The sequence below is a fragment of the Ciconia boyciana genome, chromosome 3 (assembly GCF_034638445.1).
Source record: "Ciconia boyciana chromosome 3, ASM3463844v1, whole genome shotgun sequence".
In the NCBI taxonomy this organism is placed as follows: Eukaryota; Metazoa; Chordata; class Aves; order Ciconiiformes; family Ciconiidae; genus Ciconia; species Ciconia boyciana.
The window spans coordinates 107,887,887-107,910,565 of record NC_132936.1 but is presented as its reverse complement, the minus strand read 5'-3'; the positions used below and the strand labels follow the sequence as shown (position 1 = coordinate 107,910,565).

The following is a 22,679-nucleotide window of genomic DNA, read 5'->3' as shown; positions in this document are numbered from 1 at the left end:
AGGAGCAGAAAAGCCCTTGGTTTACTTTTCCAGCTGCAGAATGCCTCATTTGCCCACCTCAGGGCCTTTTACCCCCCACCCTGCCCCTTCCCTGTGGCCATGAGGATGCCAAGCTGATGGGCTCAGCTTTGGCCAACAGTGGGTCCATCTTGGGACCGTCTGGAACGGGCTCTGTCCAACATGGGGGCAGCGTCTGGTGTCTTCTCAATGAAGCCACCCCTGCAGTCTCCCCACTACCAAATCCTTGCCATGTAAACCCAGTACATGACCTCAGAGAAACCCTACACAGGTGTACACAGCATCACACCACTTTCTTCCTAAAGGGCAGATGCCTTGAAGAGGCCGCCAGGCCCTGGGACAGGGCAGCTGCTGGGGGCACAGGGCAAGAGATTGTCAGAGTTTGTCAGTGCTCCTGCTCCATGGCCTTGGCAGTGACCTTTATGGAAGGGCAGGTGCTCACCTTGTCACAGAGTATGCAGGGGCTCCTGGATGTCACCACATAAGCCATTACAAAGATGTCCTTTTCAGTGTAACCTGACGTAAGATGTAACTTGTTGCAGCCCTTCCCATTTTAAAGCTGCAATACCGCTCCTGGTGCATACCGTTTGTGTTATGCGGCCATCTAGAGGGCCTGCTGCCTGTACCGACTTCATGCTGTTGACCAGAAACCACAAAACTGCAGGAAAATATAAGCTCTGCTGACCCTTAGTGGCCATAACTCCACTACAGTACTGTGGGATTTTTTTTATAAATTCAAGAGTGCTTTTATTCTGGTGCTGTTATGTGCTGTGTTATATTTTTTTGGCAGGAAGGTATTGACTAACTTGCTGAGGGGAAAAATTGGGGAAGTACTATCAGCAGAGAAGAGGATCTGGGTATCACAGAGAAGGTACCTGACCTTAAGGTTTCACAGCAATTCAACAGAGCAAATGCCATCTTACATCTAGGGGCTATCAAAATTGACACTGTAAGCTGAAGGTGAGTCATTCTTTGGGAAAGACAGACAGAAAGATTGGTGGCACAAAGGAAAATGATTAGAGACCACCACGTGGCTCGGACAGACAGATGTGATTCTTGGAGACACCAGGAGATGCATGTCTGGTTCAGATAGGGAAGGCTTAACATGCTGTGCTAGTGAGGCTTCATCTAGAACATTAGACACAAGTCTGGCTTTCAAGGATCAGGAAACAGGAATTTGAATATGCAAATAAGGACTCAGGGTCATCGGGGGGAACTGAAACCCTATTTCATGAGAGGAACTTAAAGATGGATGGGAGCCACCACAAAGGTGTCCTGGTAAACATACTGAGAAAGAAGGATACCTCCTTAGCTGGAGTCCTGAGACATCCCTGATAAGCTCAGCGGAAACCTCCGTGATGGGGAGTAGTTGGCCGATCAGAAGAAACCCTGATGGGTGCAGGACAAAGAAACTGTGCTCATGAACCGACTTTCCAGGAAAACAGGAGTCAGCAACAACTATTCTGGGAACTGATGTACTGCACCACTTATATATTGACACCAAAAAGGTATAGTAAGTAACTCGCTACCTACCCAAAATGAGATTCTCTGCAGGAGCTTCTCTGCATGAGATCTCCCAGACAGACCAGACTGCAGTTAGATCATGATAAATGCTACAGAAACACAGACCAGAATGACAGCTTCTTACCCAAATGGTTCATGCTCTCGATACAAGCCAACTGACAGTAAACAGATGTTCCCAACCGCGGAAGACAAGCAGAGCTGACCCTTCCAGGCTGACTCCACTACAAGGACACCGTTTCCGTAGCTCTCAAAAGCACAGACACATCGCGTAAGCTTCCCAACACTCCTCAGGTCACCCCAGCAGCAGCAGTGGATCTCTGCCAGTCAATCCCACTGAATTGCTTTGGCCTCTGCCAGTACACCAGTAGCTCTGCCCTAACTGGAATTCCGTTGCCTTAAGATCCTGTGTGTTGCAGCAGTAATGAAAAGCTATCCCACCATTCGTCTTCATCCGAACTTTAGAGCTACTGCGCGCTTCAGAACTGGGCATCTACATTACCTGCTTATCAAGCAACCTACAGGAGACCACATCTGATATCCTTGTGCTTCTTCAAGCTGTTTCTTCACTGACAGAAAACAGCAACCTCTGTAAACTGTGCTTAATCTGACTTTACTAAAATGCTAACTATTAGGCATGTCTGATGTAGTGAAAAGTGGAGCTGCACAAGACAGAATCTCTTTTTTGCTTTAAAATTATACACCAGCTGCCTGTGAGAACTAGGGGAAAACTGTAAGATTCGCTATGTTTTAAAAAGGCAAATAATTTAAGAAAGTAAGTCAGTGCTGTCAGCGGATTTCCCACACCACGCACACAACAAAAAATGCAAGAATGCCAACTTGCATCCATCTCAGGAAAAAGTACTGTGGTGTAAGATTTGTGATTGAGTTAGAAATCTGACCAAAATCATCAGCCTAGATGACATGAATTCACTAGTCACAAAAGCATAAGACAAACAATTTATTCAGGCTTCCCATCAGCTTTGATCTGATCTCAAGTCACAGTTTAGAGAAAAATCCTGCAGACTTTTCCTATAACATCCAGTCCAGGATAACAACATTCAGCCTTGCATTTTCCAAAGCTATTGAGAACAAATGAGTATAGGACTTGCCACTCAGATGCCCACCACAACCTCAGTTTTCATTTTCATAAAACAGAGACTATTTGTTATGGCTTCAACAGAAAATTTCCAAATATAAACAGAAACAAGCAATGTGTAGACATCTATATATAACCTCAAAAGGCAGTTTTATGGTTTGAACTGTCCACTCATCCACTTTAACCTAATGTTAGGTATAAGCATCATTGGTGGTTATTTCACCTCTTACTCAAGTGTGCAAGAAAATAAGGAAAGCAATAAAGCATAGAAATCTAGGGTTTTTTTCCCCCGTCACTTAGAAGTAGGCATGAAAAGCAGCCTGCAAGGCACTAGGAAAAGCACACAGTACGACAGGTCTTTCACATGCAAGGAGCTGCTCAGCTTTCTGAAGTCTGAAGAAAAGTGTTCCAAGTAACTCATCAGTTGTTTAGACCAACATCAGGGAAATTGTGGGTCTTCAGGAGTTCCCAACACAAACCAGCAACTTTCTGTGACTTGGAAATCCATTTCAGAGTTAATCTGTTTCAGCAGAAACTGCTGCTGAAAATATTACTTTCTTTATGGAGGAAAGGAAAGCAAAAATCCAGTCCAGCAGCTACATGCTAAAATGATGAATACTCTCCAAATGTAATGACCTGTTTGGTTGGCTCCCTGGTTGAATGGATGAATCTGATGTTGGACAAAAAACCCCCCTGTAAAGTAGAAAAATTTTAGTTTCTAAACTGGGGAGGAAGGTTTGTCTTAAAGTTGATACCCAGGACATTGTCAAATTCCCAATGCTATGCTCAAAACAGTCCAGTCTTCACATTCTTATAACATTATTTGATATTATCAAAATTAAGAAGATAGTTTTAGACAGCCAAACAGTTCTTATTCTCTAAGGACTACATAGGAACTGAAATCCTTTAAATCACTAGGAAGGCGGAAAAATACTATAGAATCAGTTATAGATACGTCTACTGAAGTCACAACATGCATGAATGAAAACACCTTTTCTGTAGTTTTTTTCAAAGTACCTTGTTGAGGGAAAAAGATTTATTTCAGAAAGAAATAGACTATTTTTTTTCTTCTAGAAACTGTGCTTAAGTATGAGCGGCTAAAAGGCATTAGTGTGTATTTACACTAAAAATTGAAAGAGCCAACCATGCCTCTGAAAATGAAAAACTGTTTCCTGCAAATCTACTTGCCACCTGCTGACAACGTAAAGAAGTGGCCAGCAATCTGCACTTCCCGAATAACCCCTGCATGTAGTATACAGAATATCCTACAATGTCACAGACCTTTGCAAGCACTAGGATTTTGTATAGGCATACGAAATCATACCTAATTACTTTTTCTTTTTAACGTAAGTTTGGAAATTCCACCTCCTCTCTTCCTGCCCCGTGAGTTGAAGTGCTTCATTGTAGCTACTACTTCTACATGCACCCAATTCACGTAACTATCTTGCTCATTTAAGTCCTCCTTTGGACATACTGCAAGGATGAAGTATTCTCTATAATTATTACATTTGCTTTAAATTGAAGAAAGTAACATTCAAGATAGACTCTTTTTCTTGCTACTATACTTAAAATTTTAAATGACAAAACAAAAGCTGATACATTAAGACTGTTTATTTTAAATGGTATTCTGAAACTCGTGGTTATATACAAATTTTCAAACTATGAAGCTTAAAATTGTGTGGTGACCGTCTTCACAAAATAAGGCTGCTCGGTCAATCTCATCAGAGCTGATTCCATCGAAGTTTGATTATTCAGAGTACAGGATGGCTTCAAGAAGGTTGTAATCCACGAAGGCACCAACACCAAAGGAGGTAGGCCTTCCTACATAAAAAGCTGATCAAGGGCCCCCTCAGTTACCATGTGACATTTGTTGAATTTGAAAGCATCACCAGCAGCGAAAGATCTGAGCAAATCCAATGGTTGTGGAAAGCCCATTATGCTGCACTCAAAATCTGGAGACAGGAACGCACTACAGGAGCTTTTCCATGCCAGTCATACTCTCTGTGCTTTATTCCTCACTCTACTGGGCCAGTTGGGGGAAAAAAAAAAAGGAAAAAAACCAAAACAACAAACCAGGATTTATGTTAGTGCTGAAACTTCAGTTTAGATACTAGGCACAGGGATGGGATGAAACGTATCATCCCACAGCCAATAGACAGAAACTTTTCATTTCTCTGAATTGACATGGAAAGCAGATGAATTACTGCCTCCTCTCATGTTCCCCCAATACTAAAGGTAGAGATATGCTCCATCAGTTTATTTTATACACAGACAATTAAAAATACATTTTAGTAACGTTTCCCATAAAAATCTTACCAATAGCACAGTACTGAAATCAGTGCAACAAAGTTAAAATGACAGGAAGGAGTATTTACAACCATATTGTATTGTACCGAAATGGCAAGATCAGAAATTTCTAAAGTGCAGAGTTGGCTATATTCTACACAGATACAAGGATCTGTTTTCTTGCTTATGCTATGAACCAATACCATCATTACAGACGCACCACATATTCATGCTGAACATTTAAGTGACCAAACGTCATCCTTAGGCTGAGAGGCAAAACTCCTCTACCGAATCCAATGGGAGGCAGACATCAGCATCCAAGGGCCAAATTTAGTCCCTCAGTTCTAGGAGTGTCACATGCTGGGTGGAGATTAACTACTGTAAACCCAGGAACACGAAACATGGAGGAAGTGTATTTAAATACATGGAGGAAGGTATTTAAATAGAAATCTTACAAAGAGCTTAATGGTTTGTTTTATAGTAGATTAAAGACAATCACTGCTTTTTTAAAAGCACAAAATGGAGGGCCCAGCACTCCGTATTTTATTTAGCTACACTTTTTTCCTAGTTCAGACGGGGCACCAATTTTTAAAGACTATTTACACCAACAAGATTTGCAGGTTTAGCCATAAGAGCCTCTAAAACCAGAGAGAGGCCACAAAAACAGGCTCTTGCAGCATTAGAGTATTAAAAAGTCACCATTCAAAATACCTCATTCTTAAAAATTACTAAAGGAAATCATAATAGAAGTAACATGGCTGCTAGGTTTCCAGATTAACTGAAACTCCCCGTCAATTCACCCATATCCTTAAGCATATTCGACAGTTAATCTACATATTATTTACAATAATTCTTGCTACTACCCAACAAAACCAAAGAGAAAACTGTTCGTTGACTCACAGCTCTCTATACTTTGCAAACAAAACAGTCTCCAGTTTCTTATTTTTGGGAAAAACTATCCAATGTTTGCCATAGCATTTTAACTACGAGTAAACAAAGTTTGTCTTGAAAAGCAATGCACGTTAAGTGAATTAGTGTGTTCCATTAGTCTGTTTTTAAACTACTACATCATATTTACTGAAACAGCTATGGCATAAGAGGTTACACAGCTAGGGTTAAGTAATGCCATAATCTGACACAATCCACTTGGTTATGCCTCAAACTATTTACAGTGAACTTGAGTCAAACAAACCACTTGGTTTGAGAAAGCGTCCAAAGAATTAAGAATTGCAAGTCCATAAAATAATCTTTCCTAAGAAGTTGTTTGGGAATGATTTAGTCATGATCTGTTCATTTTATTTTAAGATATTTATATACTGAAATACATCCATGGGCAAAAGCCTCATTGGAAATGAGTCCCAGCACCTACACATGCATTAGCAAACAAGGGTAAGTCTCTGCCACAGTGTGTAGCAGATGGAAAGGAAAATCAGGGGAGGAGGGAAAATGGAATCTAGTCTGCATAGAAAGAAAAGTAATTAGATTGAGACATGTACGTATTAACACACACAGGCATCTGAAAAACAATGAGTAACTAAAAAAATCATGATTATGAAACTGAGTTAACTGCACCTTGATCCTTAAAAGGGGCAGGCTAAGCAAGCATAGCCTGCTATAGTAAGTTTTTAGGAGAATTAAAATCTGCATAGGCGAAGTAGCTCCACACTCCATTCTGGCAAAACCTAAGCTGGGCTTTTAATAATGCAAGAAGTCTAAAAAGTCAGCTCATCAAGTTATGAACAGATCTGAGTAACTCTTCATAAAACATACCCAGGCCCCTGTGCAGCATCAGAAGAAATGGACCAATTTTAGAGATAAATTCTTCTTGATACTTATTATCAAGTAGAAGGTAGAGGACCCACCTAAGCCCTTGCAGAACAGAAACTTCTTCCAAAGCAATTCAGCTGATTTTACACTTATTTTTGTGTGCAGAACTGGCTGAAAGAAAAATCCATCACTAGAAGCAATGAGTTCTGCATTTGATTCAGCCATGACAGCCAACATTAAGAACCTCTTTGCCTTTTGCAGCAATGAATTCTGTAGTTTGGTCCAGTATCTCAGGAAGAGTCTCGAGTTTCCTCTTAACCTCCTCAACAGCTTTTGTTCCACAGGCCTTCAAGGAGCTACACACCTGCCCTCTAAGCTAAGTTACTCTAAGTCCCATGAAAGATTTCAAACAGAAGCACTGGATTACACCACAGCAGAAGATGAACCGATCCAAACAGTACAAAGTGAGGAATGTGTTTACAGTATACGTCATGATAAGTGCATATGCCATCACGTTTTGTGGAAACGGCAACATTTTCAGGCTGTTCAGTTTCTTTCTCAGGTAAAGTGAAGTGCAGCAGTTGGCACCCAGAGATTGCGAGGCCCTCACTTCAACACATGTATCATATTCTTTTGCATTTGCAGCAAATCAGAAAGCTATGTTTTTGTTGACACGGGTGTTTTGGAGTGCTCAGCACTAAAGAATGTTATCACGTTTTCCACAGTAGGCAGAAATGGAAGAAGCAAGTTCTACAAAATACTTTCTTTCTCGGTCTTGACTAGGCTTGACTTTTGGCAAGTTCTCTTCATAAGGGGCTGATTTAAGTGCAATACTGCAAAAGCTGAGAAACAGCACTGTTTACATATGGCATAAAGGAAATCTAGAGCTTGGTTTCCCAGTTGTGCCATCAGCTCTCCAGCTCATCTTTCCTCCCTGTTCTCGTAGCAGCTTCTTATAGACACTACCCAGATGGAAACACAGCATCTTAGTTATAATTCCATTACCTTATGCATGACAACTTCACAAATTCAAATGGAGCTTTTCTAGTGCCAGGAGATTTTAACTGTCTGCAGCTTTCAAACTTACCAAATCTTTCAAAGATTCAAAAACTTTGAATGAATGACACCGTGATGCATTACTTTTAAGCACTTCCATATTACTTGCTGCATCACTTTCACATACACTTTGATATTAAAGGAGTTTAATTTAAGGACAGACAAGCTAAAGTACCTTACTACAAATTCTGATACAAGAACCCTAATCTATAGAGGAAAGAACAGAGGCTAATAATTTCAGAAGAATATAAATTGTGCTCCAGTTATGCAGAACATAAGGTTTTCCAAGTTCTGTGAAAGTCCTGTGAAATACCATAGGAGTGTTACAAACCAAACCCAGATTTTCTTCGCTCACTACAATTAAGTGAGTCGGAACACAACAGAGTGTTAAGACTGAATGACAAAACCTGAATAAATACAACCATTCATGCAAACTTTTGTTTGCAGAATTTGACATTATATAGCATATAATTGAATGGAAAAATCCTCAAGTGTTACACTCATGATTCTTCCTTTGCTATTTGTGGGTAGAAACTAAACCCACAAAAAGAAACTCTCTAGAGGCACAATAGGAACATTTAAGCCCACTCGTTCTATGATATCCCACTAAACCCAAAAATAAGTCAGATATAAATAAACTCCTAGAAATCCAACACATTTTCAAGCAAGATAGACACATACTATCAAAAGTAAATTAAATTAGTCTTCTAAATTAAAAAAGAAGAATCAGAAAAAGGGAGATCAGAACTAAAGCCCCAGAGTCCAATTAATACAGTTTTAAAGTGAATTCAGAGCACTTGTGGCACTTAAGAAATCTGGCATCCACTGTCTTTTTGAGGTTTTATATCTGGTTCCTTCAGAGGTTTTACTTCTTCATCTGGTTTTGGTTTAGCCTGAGAACAAGAAGAAAAAAAAATTAAATACCACAAGTACAAACCACTGTGTCTGCACGGTATTTATGGATGGCTAACTTTACATATTCTAATCTAACAGTCCCCTCTCTTTTCAAGGCTGAAGGCTTTGAGCTAGCCTCAAGCAAGGGGGGAAAGCCAAATATTCTCTATTTCAGCATCCTTAAATGAATCCTTTTCTAAAAAAGAATCTCTCTGTAGCATTCACTCCTGTAATATTTCAGCATCTTATACACATTGAAGAATTTCCTCCTATTCAGGACTTAGAAAAACATGGCTCCTAATTTCCAGATGCTGACAGTGTGGCAGAGAGGTTAACTGACTTGCCTCATTGCACAGCGGAAACGTAAGCTCGGGTGGCAGCCTTGTGTCTACTTCCTGCACTGAGCTGGGGAGCATTACAGAAGAGCGAAACAGTAACTCTGTATTATACACAGAATAAACCTAACAGGAAAGAACAGTACATAAGATTATCTTACAGTGTCATCCTTTGGCCTCTTGGTGAGATCAAATGCCGCAAGCGTTTCAGGAGTCCAGTGTGCATTCAAGGCAGGAAATTCAAAAGGAACGGGCTCTACTAAGCCATAGTTTGCTTTCAGTTCCAGCTGGGGAGCCTCTGCTGGCACCTTCTGAAAATAGCTGTAATAGAATACAGCAATATATTTCAAACACAATGCACTATCTCTGCAAGTCTTGTTTGCAATTCTAAAGAAAAACAATCTGGGTTTTTACAGTGGCAATCATTGCTGCTCTCTTCCATCTCATTAAGGCACTGTCCAACATGCATTCTGTCAGCGAGATTCACAAGAACAAAAGCAATTCCTTCTCGGTATTCATCCCCTAATAGCTAGGTGGGTTTTTTCCTACTTGATAACCATTATTGCCAGCGCTTCAATGAGAAGAGCACCTTTTGTCGAAAAAGACCTTCAAGATCCAAATGAGGATTTAAAATACTTTCCCAGAAAGATGAAGAGGACAGTTCTTTTCCTAAATCAGTCTTAACATGCCACAGTGCATAATAGCAATGACACTGCAACACCCACAAAGACTCGCTACAACACAAAGCCTGAATGAGGGTATAAATCTACCCTCAGCAAACCAACAAGAGCTGAAAACTGACAAATACTGACACACGCTACCTTACTTCCTGCGCTGCAGCAGAGTTCTATGGCAGGCATGTCTCCCAAAACAGTCACTGGTTATCTGGTTTCTCTTTCAAAGTTTGTTTCTAGAGGGACATGGATTTGTTGAAATCTCCTGTATGCTGTTGTTGTAAGCTATGACAACGGTTATTGGAACCAAAGCAGAGTAGAGATTTTCTTTTCCTATTTGCAGTTCAGCTTGATGTACTTGACAATCCTTTTTGTTTAGTCAATTACCCTATTATGCACATCTTTAAATATCATAAAAAGGGAAATAACAAACCTATTATGGAATACTAAATCATAAGAGGAGGGGAGCAGGAAAGAAATGAGCAAAAGGATGGTAAAGCCAAACTAATCTTGCTATTTTAAGCTGCTTCCAAACTCTTTTTGGAAGGGCTTAAAGGCTTTTTGGAGGAAAGCCCTATTCACAATGTTAATTATACTTAGACTGGTAAAGCTCCTAGCACCTTAAGCATATTCTTCACTGAAGGCATGACTGTATTTTGACTTCCCTGCTAGCAAAGCAGGATCAGCTACCAGTCTTCTTCATTTCCTCTCTGTCCTCTTTTGCCTGCTAGATCCCAGCAGCTGGGAAGAGGGCATTAGAGCAACACAGCAACCTCTGCAGGACCTTCTCTTGTGCAGAAGGAAAAGCAACGAAGTGGCTGAGGAATGAAGGAAGAAAACTGCTCAACCTCTCCAGCACGTCAGTCCACCCATCCTGCCGAACTGGCATAGAAAATGGAGAGGGTGATAGCACAGACCCATAGCAAATCTTCTATGAGAAAATTAAAGAGAAATTTGCAACTCTGTAAGTTACACGCCATGGCCAGAAGGAACAGAAGAACTGGAGAGTAAAATTTACCATCCCATCTGGAAATAAAAGCAAATGAGGTATTAACAGTTCATATAGAGTACTGTACCAACCACAAATTACTTACATGAATCCATTCTCTCTCTGGCATTTTTCTAGTGTGTTCTTAATCAAACTTCCTAATTTCCTAAAGAAGAGATGTCCAGAAGGTTTGGCAGTAGTCCCGGGCCCTTTGGTTTCTCCATATTCTTTGCACAATGCTTCAGCCTTGGCAAAAACTGTGCAAGAAAGAAATGTAATAAAAATAATTTACATGAGTCTATTAAATCATGGTTCTGACCTACAGTGCTTCAGCTTTAGGAGATGCCAGAATCCATTCAGGCTTCTTGCTTCTTAGAAACAAAAATAAACTAGCTCAAAGGCAGCACTTCTAGCCAAGATTTACAGCAAAAGTGACTAGGAACAGAAAAAAAGCTTTTTGGGTAGGGAAGATACAGGAAAGCATTCTTACATGTGGGGCAAAATGCAACAGGAAGCCTAAGAACTGTGCCACATTGTAGGGAAAAAGAGTGGATATGAAGGTATCCACACAGAGCTGATGCCCAAAAATAAGCAACACTTAATATGGAGTGGGAAAAGAAGCACTCTTCTCTGAACAGCAGGCACACTAAAAACCACGGTATTTGTTTTGCTGCAAGTAAGACAACTTAGTTTGTTCTTAATAAATTATTTTTATTTATTTTTAAAATTAGTATTAAAAAGTTTCCAATTTGATGATTTGAGCATTTTTTATACTTTGTAGTAAAGTTATGCAGGCCATTGGGGTAGCAATAGCTTTGAAGAGAGAAGGATGGGCAGCAGACCCTGAACTACTGCAAACTTCCCTTAATCTTCCTTTCAAATGAATAGAAATAAGTTACTGAAACCTGCTTAAAAACAAACAAACCAAACATGGGCTAAATTAACTATTTAATGTAAGACAGAGCAACCTCCAAAGCAGAAAAGGCTGCAGTAACTTAACATCCAGACCAGAAAACATAACTTAACATCCAGACCAGACAATTGATTTTTACACTGTACTGCAGGCATTCAAAGCCAGTCTTTAACAGGCTGACAAGTGAAGATGAAATTTTCTGCAGCACTGTTATGAAAGACAGTCTTTGGTAAGACAAAAAAGAATATACTGTCTCTATTCAAAAGTGTGCTGGACTTTCATGAGGTGACAGATAAAATCTTAAGTTTATGGGAGACCAAATAAACATGATACAGCAAAATAAAACAGGCATGTTCTCATCAGACCCTGGAATCCAGTCTCAATCACACTTACATTTTTCTGATTCCTGCAGAGATCTGATTGCTTCCCCGCATTTATCACTCGCCAGTAAAGTTTGACCATGGTAACAGTATGCCTAATGGGAGAGGACAAAACCATTACCAACATCACTGGGCACTTCCTGCACCAATTCACTTCTGCTCTTCCTTACATCAGAGTTGCATCTCTTAGAAGCTGCCACTCCCTGCAGAGAGCTGACAGCTTGGCATTGCAAGTCAAAGCAGCATTCACTGAACAATGCAGTTCAACACAAACACCATGAAGTAGGTATGAAGAAAGCTGTCTCAAGTCCAGCCAAGAGTAAGTTTGAGCTTCATGAAGGCTGTTTTACCAAAAGCATTAGTATATAGTCGAATTCAAACCTCTCTCTCTCACTGTATCAATGTGCAGCATTAAGCCCCATCACAGAATGAGGATGAACCTCAGTCAAGTTTACAAAGCAAAGACTCTAAAAACTAAAACTACCTGAACACTCAAAAACCGAATCTGCAACAAACATCACTGAATCCAGAAGAGATGAGGCATTCGGCCGCTTGATGTATGTTGCCATAGTCCAAATAACTTTTCCACCCCAAAAAGTCCCATTCCTTCACACTTACGTTTGAAGATAGTACCGTATTCCCATGAGAACTGAATGGCTTCTTCTATTATCAGGAGTTGCCGAGTTTGAATACTAAATACCATAGGTAAAGGAACCATCCCGTGAACTAATGCCTATCTTGCATACCTTTCTTTAATGTCTGTTCTCACAGTTTAGCAAGCGTTACCTAAATCTACCATTGCCCATATTACACAAATTAAAAAAAAAAGAAAAAGTACCACAGCTCTGACCATCCTTCACCTCTCAAACTTGCTAATAAAGCAAGCAGCTTTTAGCTACAGGTTTAACGTAAGAGAACGACAATGGTGCTAATTGCTTAGTTTGGGCCTTTTTTATAGTATGAAAGAGCCAGATTACAGGCTGTGGCAGGCTACAAGAAATAAACAGCAAATTGAGCAGCTGATGATCCCAAGAGTGCCACTGCACTTGCTAAGAGATCAGTCGTGCAAAAAGGGACAGCACTTGGAATGGTACCTAACATTACTTGATGCAGTTTCATTCAGGGCCTTCAAAACGATGATCATCTCTGAACTATGCCTAGAATGAGACTGTGATGCAGATAATGGAAGACAAGTATTATGCTCAACCTGAATTGCTTCACTTAATGATACGTGATCACAATAAATTCCACACTGCAGTAATTTCACTTGGCTCAACAAAAACACTTCAAATGCCACTGACATGGCACAGTCTCTCTTCACAGCATGGAAAGAAAGCCGAGGTAATAGCTAGTCCCCATTCCCTATCCAGCCTTTAGACAACATTAAAAACTGTGACTGACGCCAACCAAAGTACTTACATAGGCCATATAGAAACAGGTCTTCAAGTTCAAGTACTTTCTCCATTTACCTGCATAGGTTGGATCCAAACTGGATAATGTTTGATCTGTGAACACATATGTAAAGTTATTCTTTAAGACGTTTCCAAAAAGAAAAATTCCACACATACTCAAAGACCAGAATTCTTAAACTTAGCAATAGATCTTAAGTATAAAGTAGCCAGAAACAAGTGACATAAATTACTCCTGCAAAGGCACAGAGAAACTATGAGAAAAAAGAAAAATATGCAGTTTATTGAACTATCATGCAAGTTGTCCCTAGAATCCCTGAAACTGCTGTCCACTAAGTTTGGAAGGCTAATTTTCCTAAGTATTTTTAGGCAGCATTTCAAAGCTTGTTCCTAGTTTAATTTCAAGTAGTGACCTATAAAAGCCTACATATGTTACAATATTCTATCTCTTATATCGACTCCCGTATTTTTGCACTTTTCCCACTTACCTCAGCAAGCCCACAGATCAGCTTACTCATCTGGAAGGATGTACATAATTAACCCGCTACACACTTTACGGTCTGCATCATAATCTGCTGCCCAAAAGCAGTTGAAACACACTCCATTTACATCAAGCCATTTGTTTGCTGCTATTACATATTCTCAAGACATTACTCTGTCTTCTGTCTTCCTCACTAACATTTCCTACCATTAGCTACAGAAAAAGATTCCCACAAAAACAAAAGGCCTTATCAAAATATATCTGTTACAGTGATAACTGAAGCCTTAGATTCACTAAATAGAAGTTAAATATGCAAAGCATATCCACTGAGAAACAGTGTTAATATTGCAATTGACGGGCGGATGAAGTATGTCTGCTGGCAAGAACGCATAAACCAGGTCACTAAGGATACAAAACAAGACACTTACCAGCTTTTTGGTAGAAGTTAGCTGTTTCATAAGCAAGAGCAGCTATTAGTCCTGGATTGTGTTTCAGCTCAATAGCCCGAGCAATTGTCACTGAAAAAAAAATTCCACGCCACAGTATTAAAGTTTAATTGAAAATGTCACATCAAATCAGCAGAGGCATTTAGCATTTTAAAGCCCCTGCATGAGCAGAAAACAAGTATTGTGCAGTCAAGTAAACTGCAGAATAAAGACCAATTGTTTCTTGGATAGAATGATTCCAAATTAATAGAAAAGTTGAAGGAAGCTTAGTCTGAAGACTAGCTACTACACAGAAGCTGCAAATATTTTAAAGTAAAGGAACCGGGAATTTATGTTAGGCAAGCATGGTGGTAAAGAGACTGCATGAAAGGAAAAAAGAAGAGGGGAGGAATGTCACACACAAGTTCTTCCTAAGTGGTTAAATTTGTAATATCAGACTGATTTTTGGCATTTTCCTCCTATAATTGTAACTTCAGTTTCTTTAAAAGCAACCCGCCCCACTAAGCCACAGTACTTCAGGAGAAGAAAAAACTAGCATTGCTGCCAAGCAGGCTTCACGAGACATCAAAGAAACCCACAAAGACTGTCATTTCCCATCCCCAACAAACATGTATATTTGAAGATACCTTCTTGAGCTTCAGCTTGGCACTGTATGATGTAAGAGTCTATAAGTCGAGCTTCTAAATCTCTTCCCTTTTCTACAGGTGTAATCAATTTTGGAATATGACTTTCCTAAGTACAAAGCAAGTCTCAAAGTTAGTTTAGGCTTAATACCACTGCTGCCAATGCAAAGCAAGTCCCTTATTCCTAAATGGATGGGACACTGAGTGAGGGTCCCAAGACGGCGAGCTGCACTGCTGCATGGGCTACTGGGCAGACAGACTGATAATTCTTTCACTGCCATTGGGAAAGAGTAGCCAGGATTAAGTGGTAGCACAACATATTAATACCCTTCTTTTTCCTGTATCATTCAGATAGTCTGAGGTATTTGTTTATTCTGTAACCTCATCAGAAAAGCAAAGGCTTTTCTAAGACAAAAGGTCAAGTACTTGGAGACAACTTAAAGAACAGAACAAAAGACAGTTTTTCTACCTTCAAATGTTTAAAAATCCCAGCTGCTATCTTCAGGCTTCTGTGAACATCTTTTGCTTCATCTTCTGTTATACTAAGAATACAGAATGAATCAATGACATTTTAGTTAGAAGGAACCTCTAGGTGTCATTTAGTCCCACCTCCTGCTTTGGAGCAGGACTATCGACAACAGTAGATCAGGCCAGTTATGGCTTTGTCTAGATGAATCTTGAATCCTTCAAGAATGGAGAGTCCACTAACTCTCTAAGTAACCTGTCCCACTGCTGTGCTACCCTCATGGTAAAGAAGCTTCTTACAGTGTCCAATCATTAAATAATCAAATAGAACTCACTTGAAAAAAATAAACTGAAGGCTTATTTTTTTAATGACTTTCAAATAAAAGGTAGCCTCAGTGTTAAAAGCCAAAGCTTTAGAAATCTGTAGGGCTAAAAGTCAGCAGAGCTGTGATTTTGAGAATCTCAATTTTGTACCTGGACATTTAGAGCAGGACTGATGAAGGGTTTATTCACAACTGACACTTACTCTATACCACAGTCACATGGTACTAGTACACTTTGTTCACAGATGCAAGAAGGGATCAAAATGCACTTGGACATTACAGCACATGAATGAAGGCCAACTGCCTCCTTGAACTCCTACTGTCTCAGCTGGACATGCACTACCGCAGTGAAAACTCAGAACCTGCGAAATTTTTTAGTGGAATGTTGCTGCAATGGAATTACTAAGAAAAGAAAAACACTTACTCTTCTTTTCCAGCGAGTCTTGATGCATATTTTGTGTACCACAGAGCTACATTAAATCCCATGGAAACCAGTTCAAACACTGCATCCTGCTGGGCACTGAAGAAAGACAAACAAAAAACCCCCAAACAATTTAATGCTTTCCACTTTGTTCTGAAAGCTCTCTCTGCTGATAGTTCACATAGCATAAGTCAACACTTCTCTCCATAAAATATTTTTCATTTAAGAAGTCAACAATTTCCAATTCACAATGTCCTACTTGCTGAACTGCCTAGAAGAGACTTCAATTTTTACTTATTCCCTTTAAGAGCTCATAATTATAATTTCCCACATTCAGATGCTTACCCTTCCCATTTGGGAACTTTTATTTTAAAACAGTAACTTGAGATTTGTTTAGCTTTGGGTGTGGCTGACATTTTTCCTTTTTTTTTTTTTTTTTTTTTTTTTAAATTGCACATTTTGTGGAAAGCCTTGCTCTGGAATGTCTCCTTTAAAGTTGTAGCTGCTAAGTTAATAAGTCAGAGTCTATTACATCTCCCTCAAGTGAATGTTCTTGCAAGTATTTATGTATCTGCAGCCAAATGGCATGTGCAAATAGCAGGAAATTTCAGGAGCTAAAAACATGGTCTTTGAAAAGAGTGAACTTGCAGTCACAAGCTCAGCATAGCTTAGGAAGTAGTAATCTTTAAAAAGAAAGGTGTGGGAGTGGGAAGAATAATGTTGGCACAAGAACAAGTGTGTATGACCATGAGAAAATCAGAAGAGAGTCCTAATCAACAGATTGTCTTCCAAGGGGAATAAAAGCTTTGAGGAAGTCTAGCACTTCTTCTAGACAAAGCTTGACAAATTTGTAAGTGTGGTTATACAACACAATTACCTACAATAGCAAGAAATGACTGAATAACCCAGAAGGTTACAGACCTATATTCCTACTTAAAACAGAAGCTTTGTTTGTTTGTACCAGGAGTACATGTACTAGGAGCTTCAGAGGACAAGAACAAAATCAGATCTTCAGCAATATTTGTACTTCAAAAAAGTCAGAAGATACTGGTCAGCCAATAGTGCTAAATGAAAAACTTTTAAACTGTAGTAATCTATGCTATCATATTCAATTCACCAATACTCTCAAGGTTCTTATTTGTACTGCTCTAGCCAACTGTAGATATAGTTTGTAGATCAACTAAGACACAATGGATCCTTCTACCATTATCATGCGTTATCACGCCCTTACATAAAGGCAACACACGCTTCAGAACAGCTAATACAGTACAGCAATTATCAAAAACGCAAAGCAACAAGTTTTTGGAAACTACTTTGTGTTCAACATTTTGCTACACTTTAAGTTTTCCTTCACACCTGTGCTGGCACACATGCATATACATAACAGACCAGAAGAAAACAGCTGCATACCCTGTAATCATAAAAGCACACATACTTTGGAACTTGTCCTTGTAATGTGTCTGTCCACTTGAAATTCTGAATGTATCTCAACTTGCATTCTTGGGAAGAGTCATCCAGTGAAAGGATAAAACCTATAGAATTAAAAAAATGTACCGACAGGTAATCTCAAAGTAAGAAAGAGAAACAAGTAATGAAGGAATGGGGATCAATGAGAATACGGATATAGATAAAGAAATGTTTCATGCTGTACCACTCAAAAACCCGTGTTACTTCCTGAGGCTTTTATTGCTCAATATCTTGAGAACAAGATGTGGAAAAAAACAAACTGACTACTACAAGAAACTCCTTGCCCAGCAGGTTACCAATTCAACCGTGTGAGTCCTGACTGCTCAAGGAAAACCTTGCAGATGTCTGCATGTCCCGTATGGTGACTAGTTGGGAGCTGGACTGACTCAAGGTATGGGACAGCTGGGGCTGCTCAAGGTTGAGTGAGTGACTGTCCCTGCCACCATAGTGGGAAATTTCACCGATTGGGAAACTCCAGGAAAAGCTGCCTGGTCAACAGGAAGAGGGAAAAGAGCTTGTAAGCATGGACTCATCTAGTCATCATCTCTTTTGTCTCCAGGGCTACAGGAAATTGGTTCTTTATGTCCAGCATCAGAAAGCAGCAGTCAGTGGGATGAAGCTCATGCTATGGGATGTTCAAATGCTAGCATATGCAGGCCCAAGGAATATTTCAGGGAGGAGTAGGATGGGTCTTGGTCTGATCAGGTCTTACAGACTTCAAGAATCATAGAATCATTAAGGTTGGAAAAGACTGCTAAGATCATCTAGTCCAACTGTCAACCCAACACCCCCATGCCTACTAAACCATGTCCCGAAGTGCCACATCTACATGTTTTTTTAACTCCTCCAGGGATGGTGACTCCACCACTCCCCTGGGCAGCTTGTTCCAATGCTTGACCGCCCTTTCAGTAAAGAAATTTTTCCTAATATCCAATCTAAACCTCTCCTGATGCAACTTGAGGCCATTTCCTCTCGTCCTATTGCTAGTTACTTGGGAGAAGACACAGACACCCACCTCACTACAACCTCCTCTCAGGTAGGTTGCAGTGAGGTGGGTGTCTGTCTCTTCTCCCAAGAACTCAAGACTTGCAACAGCAGCTATTGGGGCTATAGCTCTAGGTGCTGTCACATGTGTTGGAAGACAGAAAATACTTGCTCCTTTCACATGCAGAAGATTTTAGTGACCAAGCATGATGCTTTCCTGAAGAAACTCTCCAAATCTTGTCTGCAGCAACATGGACTGGTATCTTAACTTTATCTAGAATTTCACAATAGCTTACACCCTCCCAGGGACTGAGGGAATTACACCAACTTGAGCTACTTCACTTCCCACAGACTGAAAAATCACAGTTTCCATGAATCAGCTGATTCCCAAAAATTCAGTCCTAAGAAACTTGCCTGAGCACCTGACTGCTAAGAGACAGTTATCAAAATATTGGCAGGAGGAAGGTTTCAAGGGAATGCATAATCATAGGTGACCATGTACTGACAAGGTAGATACTATGCTAATGAGCACCTGTATATACACCTAAGACAAACAGCAGCAGAAGTGTAAACTTGCAACAAGGCTATTATCTAGTATTAGACAAACCAGAAGTTTACACCGAAGAGCGACTCCTATCAACTAATTCATAGACTCAATTTATACTTAAGGAGCAATTCACCAAAATCTAAGAGACAAATAAACATGTTCTCCTCCAGCAGGAAGCAGAATGAGGTTAAAAGCAAGAGGACAGGACTGCCAACACTTAGTACTGGCAGGGGCACAAAGGATACTGAAACTTGTAGAAAGGGCCTGGTGAGTACCCATGACTGGTATCAAGCATAGAACCCATGAAGATACTCTCCTTCCTGAGAAGTGCAAGGCTTCTTTACAGAAGATTAGCACAATACACATTCTGAGCAGTGTCATTAAAACTCAAATTATTTACCTCTTGATGTATTAGTAGTATTGCTAATAAATGTTCCTACCTTGCAAGAGTGAGAAGTACAAGTCAGTTGCATTCTTCATCATTTCTGGATTACAACTGGAGTCTGTAAACAGCTCCAACAGTCGTGTTCGAGATAACCTCAAATCACTGTATGAAGGGGGAAAAAGAAGAAAAAAATAAACCCCCAAAAATCTACCCAAAAATGCACTATTAAGAAAGTACCCACCCATGTATATCACCACCCTTTTCGCTAAGAAAGTGAAGCTCAGCACTCAATTTAGCTATGTGAAGGCAAGGAAAGGTACTTTATGAGGAAGATGTCAATAAACACAGAAAAATCTTCCTTTCCCCTCTGGATACATACAATTGACTCTTTAGTTTAAAGTACATTTTGGACAGACAACAATGGATAATCAGTACTCATTATCAATCTATTGTTCTAACACTAACTAAAATAACTATGCCTTTATCTACCGAGAGATTGGGTGCAGGGGGAGGGAAGAGAAGTAACAAGCAGGAACATCCTTCAACATTAGAACAGGATGAGCATATGAAGAGATAAGAACAGATCTGCAAAATAAGCTGAGATCTCTTTTCATTATATTCCTATTTACAATAGAACACTCATGTCTTATTCACTTATGGAAATTACTTTAAGTAATCTTTTGCAGAAGAATGCACAGTCATCAGAAAGACAATGAAATGTTTAGCCTTCTGTCTCTGCATTATTATAATAGGACTTGCTATACACTCAGAGACTTGAAAACTGGATAATTCATTCTTTGTAACTAAATGCTCAGTGTTATCAGTGTCTTATTGTCTCCTAGCCTACACATTTCTAGCCATCTTCAGAACAAAAATGGAAGAGTAACCATTACTTTTAAGGATGTCCTCCAAACTGTGAGAGACAGAGTGAATTTAATCACAAGTACACTTACTTGCAAACCTTTGTTGCAGCTGGAGTGGTAGCTACCCCATAAAAATTGAATGAAACAGGAGCTGTAGCCTTCAAAGGGTTGCGATGAAACCAGTGGGTCATTTTCTTCCTGTAGTGTTGTTTATGCCAAATCTAAGGCGTGGAAAGAAATGAATAGCTGTAGGAACAGGTACAACTGAGGTATTACACATGTCATGCTCCTCAGCTCACAAAAACATATTCCAAATGGAAACAAGTAGGAAAGAAATTAATTTGCAAAGTTGTCTGTAATGACACAGAAGAAATTAGGTTTTTTTCCCATTTGAAACATTAAGTTTTCATAGGCTTTGTCTTCATCATCCACATGCTTGCTTTAAGAATTTCATTCCGTTGAAACACATATTTTTTCTGAGGCAACTATTTTAAGTAGGGCAAAAAGCTATAACCTTCTTTGTTCTATATTACTGTATACTTTCTTATTCGAAAAAACACAATTGCTACCTCCTGCATAAGGCTGAATATTTCCCATGTCATTTACAGGTATATCTCAATTCACTGAGGTCATTATATTGTGTCTTGTCAATCTATTAGTAGCTTTTCTTGATACAGGTATGAAACCGTGATTACACACTAACCCTTGCTGAAAACATGGTTATATTTACATACATGCAACAGAGCTGGAAATTTGGTAGAGTACAGCTAAAACAGACATCTTTTATCTTTTACCTCAATTTCAGAGAACGTATATAACATAAGCATTCCAAGGAGATGTTTTTACAAGCTTTCAACAGCACTGCATGGTGGGAGGATGAAACATAACGGGCACACGTTGCAACAAGGGAGGTCTGTACTGGATACAAGGAGAAACTTCTTCACCGTGAGGACAGTCAAACTGAGGAACAAGTTGCCCAAAGAGCTTGTGCATTCTCCATCCTCAAAGGCTGTCGAGACCTCAGCAGACAAAGCCCCGAGCCACCTGGTCTGACCTCGGAGCTGGCCCTGCTCTGAGCGGGACGCCGGACTAGAGACCCTCCAAGACCTCCATCGCCTTATGATCCTTTCTGAATCTCTTAAGTTCATCATTATTATAATGAACTTAAAAGATTCAAAGAGATGATAGAGGTTCACCTTAACTGATGAATCTCGATCTGAGAACTTAAGAGATTCAAAGAGACTTAAGAGATGAACACTTTGCAGCTTTGCTGAGAAAAGGAGATCTGCCAAGCAGCCACCCCCTGCCACCGTCCAGGTCTTCCTGATCGAGCAGGTGACTTGTCTATCGTGTCAGCACCTATCACGACATCTTCACCCACCTGCGCAGCAGCGCGCCTGCACAGAGGAGAGGTGCTGTCACACGGCTCAGTCGCGCCCCCGGCAGGGAGCAGTCGGACAGGCACTTAACAAAAGATCTGCCGCGCCCAAACCGCCGTGACCCCCCGCGCCCGACAGAGCACAGGGCGGTTTGCTCGGCGGGAGCCTGCCCGGTGCCGACCGCCTCCGGCCCGCGCCGCCGCCTCGCCGCCAGCGGCACACACCGGCCGACGGCCGCCCCGGCGTGCGGCCCCTTTCGCAGGAGTACCTGCGGTGCCGCCCGGCTCCCGGAGCCCCGCCGACACCAGCGAGTCAGGCACAGGCGGCCCTCACAGGCGCCAGCACCCTCCCGGTAACGGCCCGCCACCACTTCCGCCCGGCCCTGCCCCGGCTCCCGGCGCTGCGTCACACACCCGCCGCCGCAGGCAGCGCCAGCGGAGAGACGATGTCATCGTCCCGCGCGGTACGGCGGGCCGACCGCATCGATCCCGCCGGTGATCCCCCCCCTCGCCGGCTGCCCATAGGCCGCCGGCGCCAGCCCCGCCGCCAGCCCCGCGGCTGGGGTCTCCCCCTGGGGCAGCCGACGGAGGCACGGCCAGGCCCCGCAGCCCTCCCCCGGTAGGGACCCCTCGACGCCACAAACGGAGGCGGAGGCGGGAGCGGGAGGGGACGGCGGCCCGCAGCCCAGCGGCGGCACCGTGCCTCCCGGACGGGTGATCCGCCTGCGGCGCTGCGCAGGGGCGGCGCTGCTTACCTGGGGGGGGCCTCCCGCGGCGGCACGGCCGGGAGCGGAGCGGAAGGGAGGAGCAGAGCGGAGCGGAGCGGTCCCTGCCCGGGCGCTGCCGCCGAGACCCAGCTGGGAGGGCGGGCTGCCCCGGGAGCCACGTGACCGCCGCCATGACACGTACCGAGGCGGAAGTCACGGCTCCTCCCCCAGCCGCGGGTGGGCGCCGCC

The 22,679-nt window shown here is 41.4% G+C and overlaps 1 protein-coding gene across 4 annotated transcripts; it reads right to left on the bottom strand.

Moving 5' to 3' along the window:
- Nucleotides 1-4,234: 4,234 nt before the first annotated feature.
- BROX (BRO1 domain and CAAX motif containing) lies at nt 4,235-22,622 on the bottom strand. 4 transcript variants are annotated; one of them, XM_072856997.1, is made up of 13 exons: nt 22,479-22,622; nt 20,436-20,566; nt 19,538-19,644; nt 17,535-17,631; nt 16,103-16,198; nt 15,360-15,432; nt 14,894-14,999; nt 14,250-14,339; nt 13,351-13,436; nt 11,945-12,026; nt 10,745-10,895; nt 9,138-9,297; nt 4,235-8,640 (listed from the first exon to the last, which is right to left on the bottom strand). In XM_072856997.1, the coding sequence occupies exons 2-13, from the start codon at nt 20,534-20,536 to the stop codon at nt 8,554-8,556; spliced, it is 1,236 nt and encodes a 411-aa protein (XP_072713098.1). In that variant the 5' UTR covers nt 20,537-20,566; nt 22,479-22,622; the 3' UTR covers nt 4,235-8,553. The 4 variants fall into 4 exon arrangements, 3 of the variants coding, with proteins under 3 accessions (XP_072713098.1, XP_072713097.1, XP_072713096.1); XM_072856996.1 differs by lacking the exon at nt 22,479-22,622 and adding an exon at nt 21,727-22,091; XM_072856995.1 differs by lacking the exon at nt 22,479-22,622 and adding an exon at nt 21,140-21,594.
- Nucleotides 22,623-22,679: the final 57 nt, after the last annotated feature.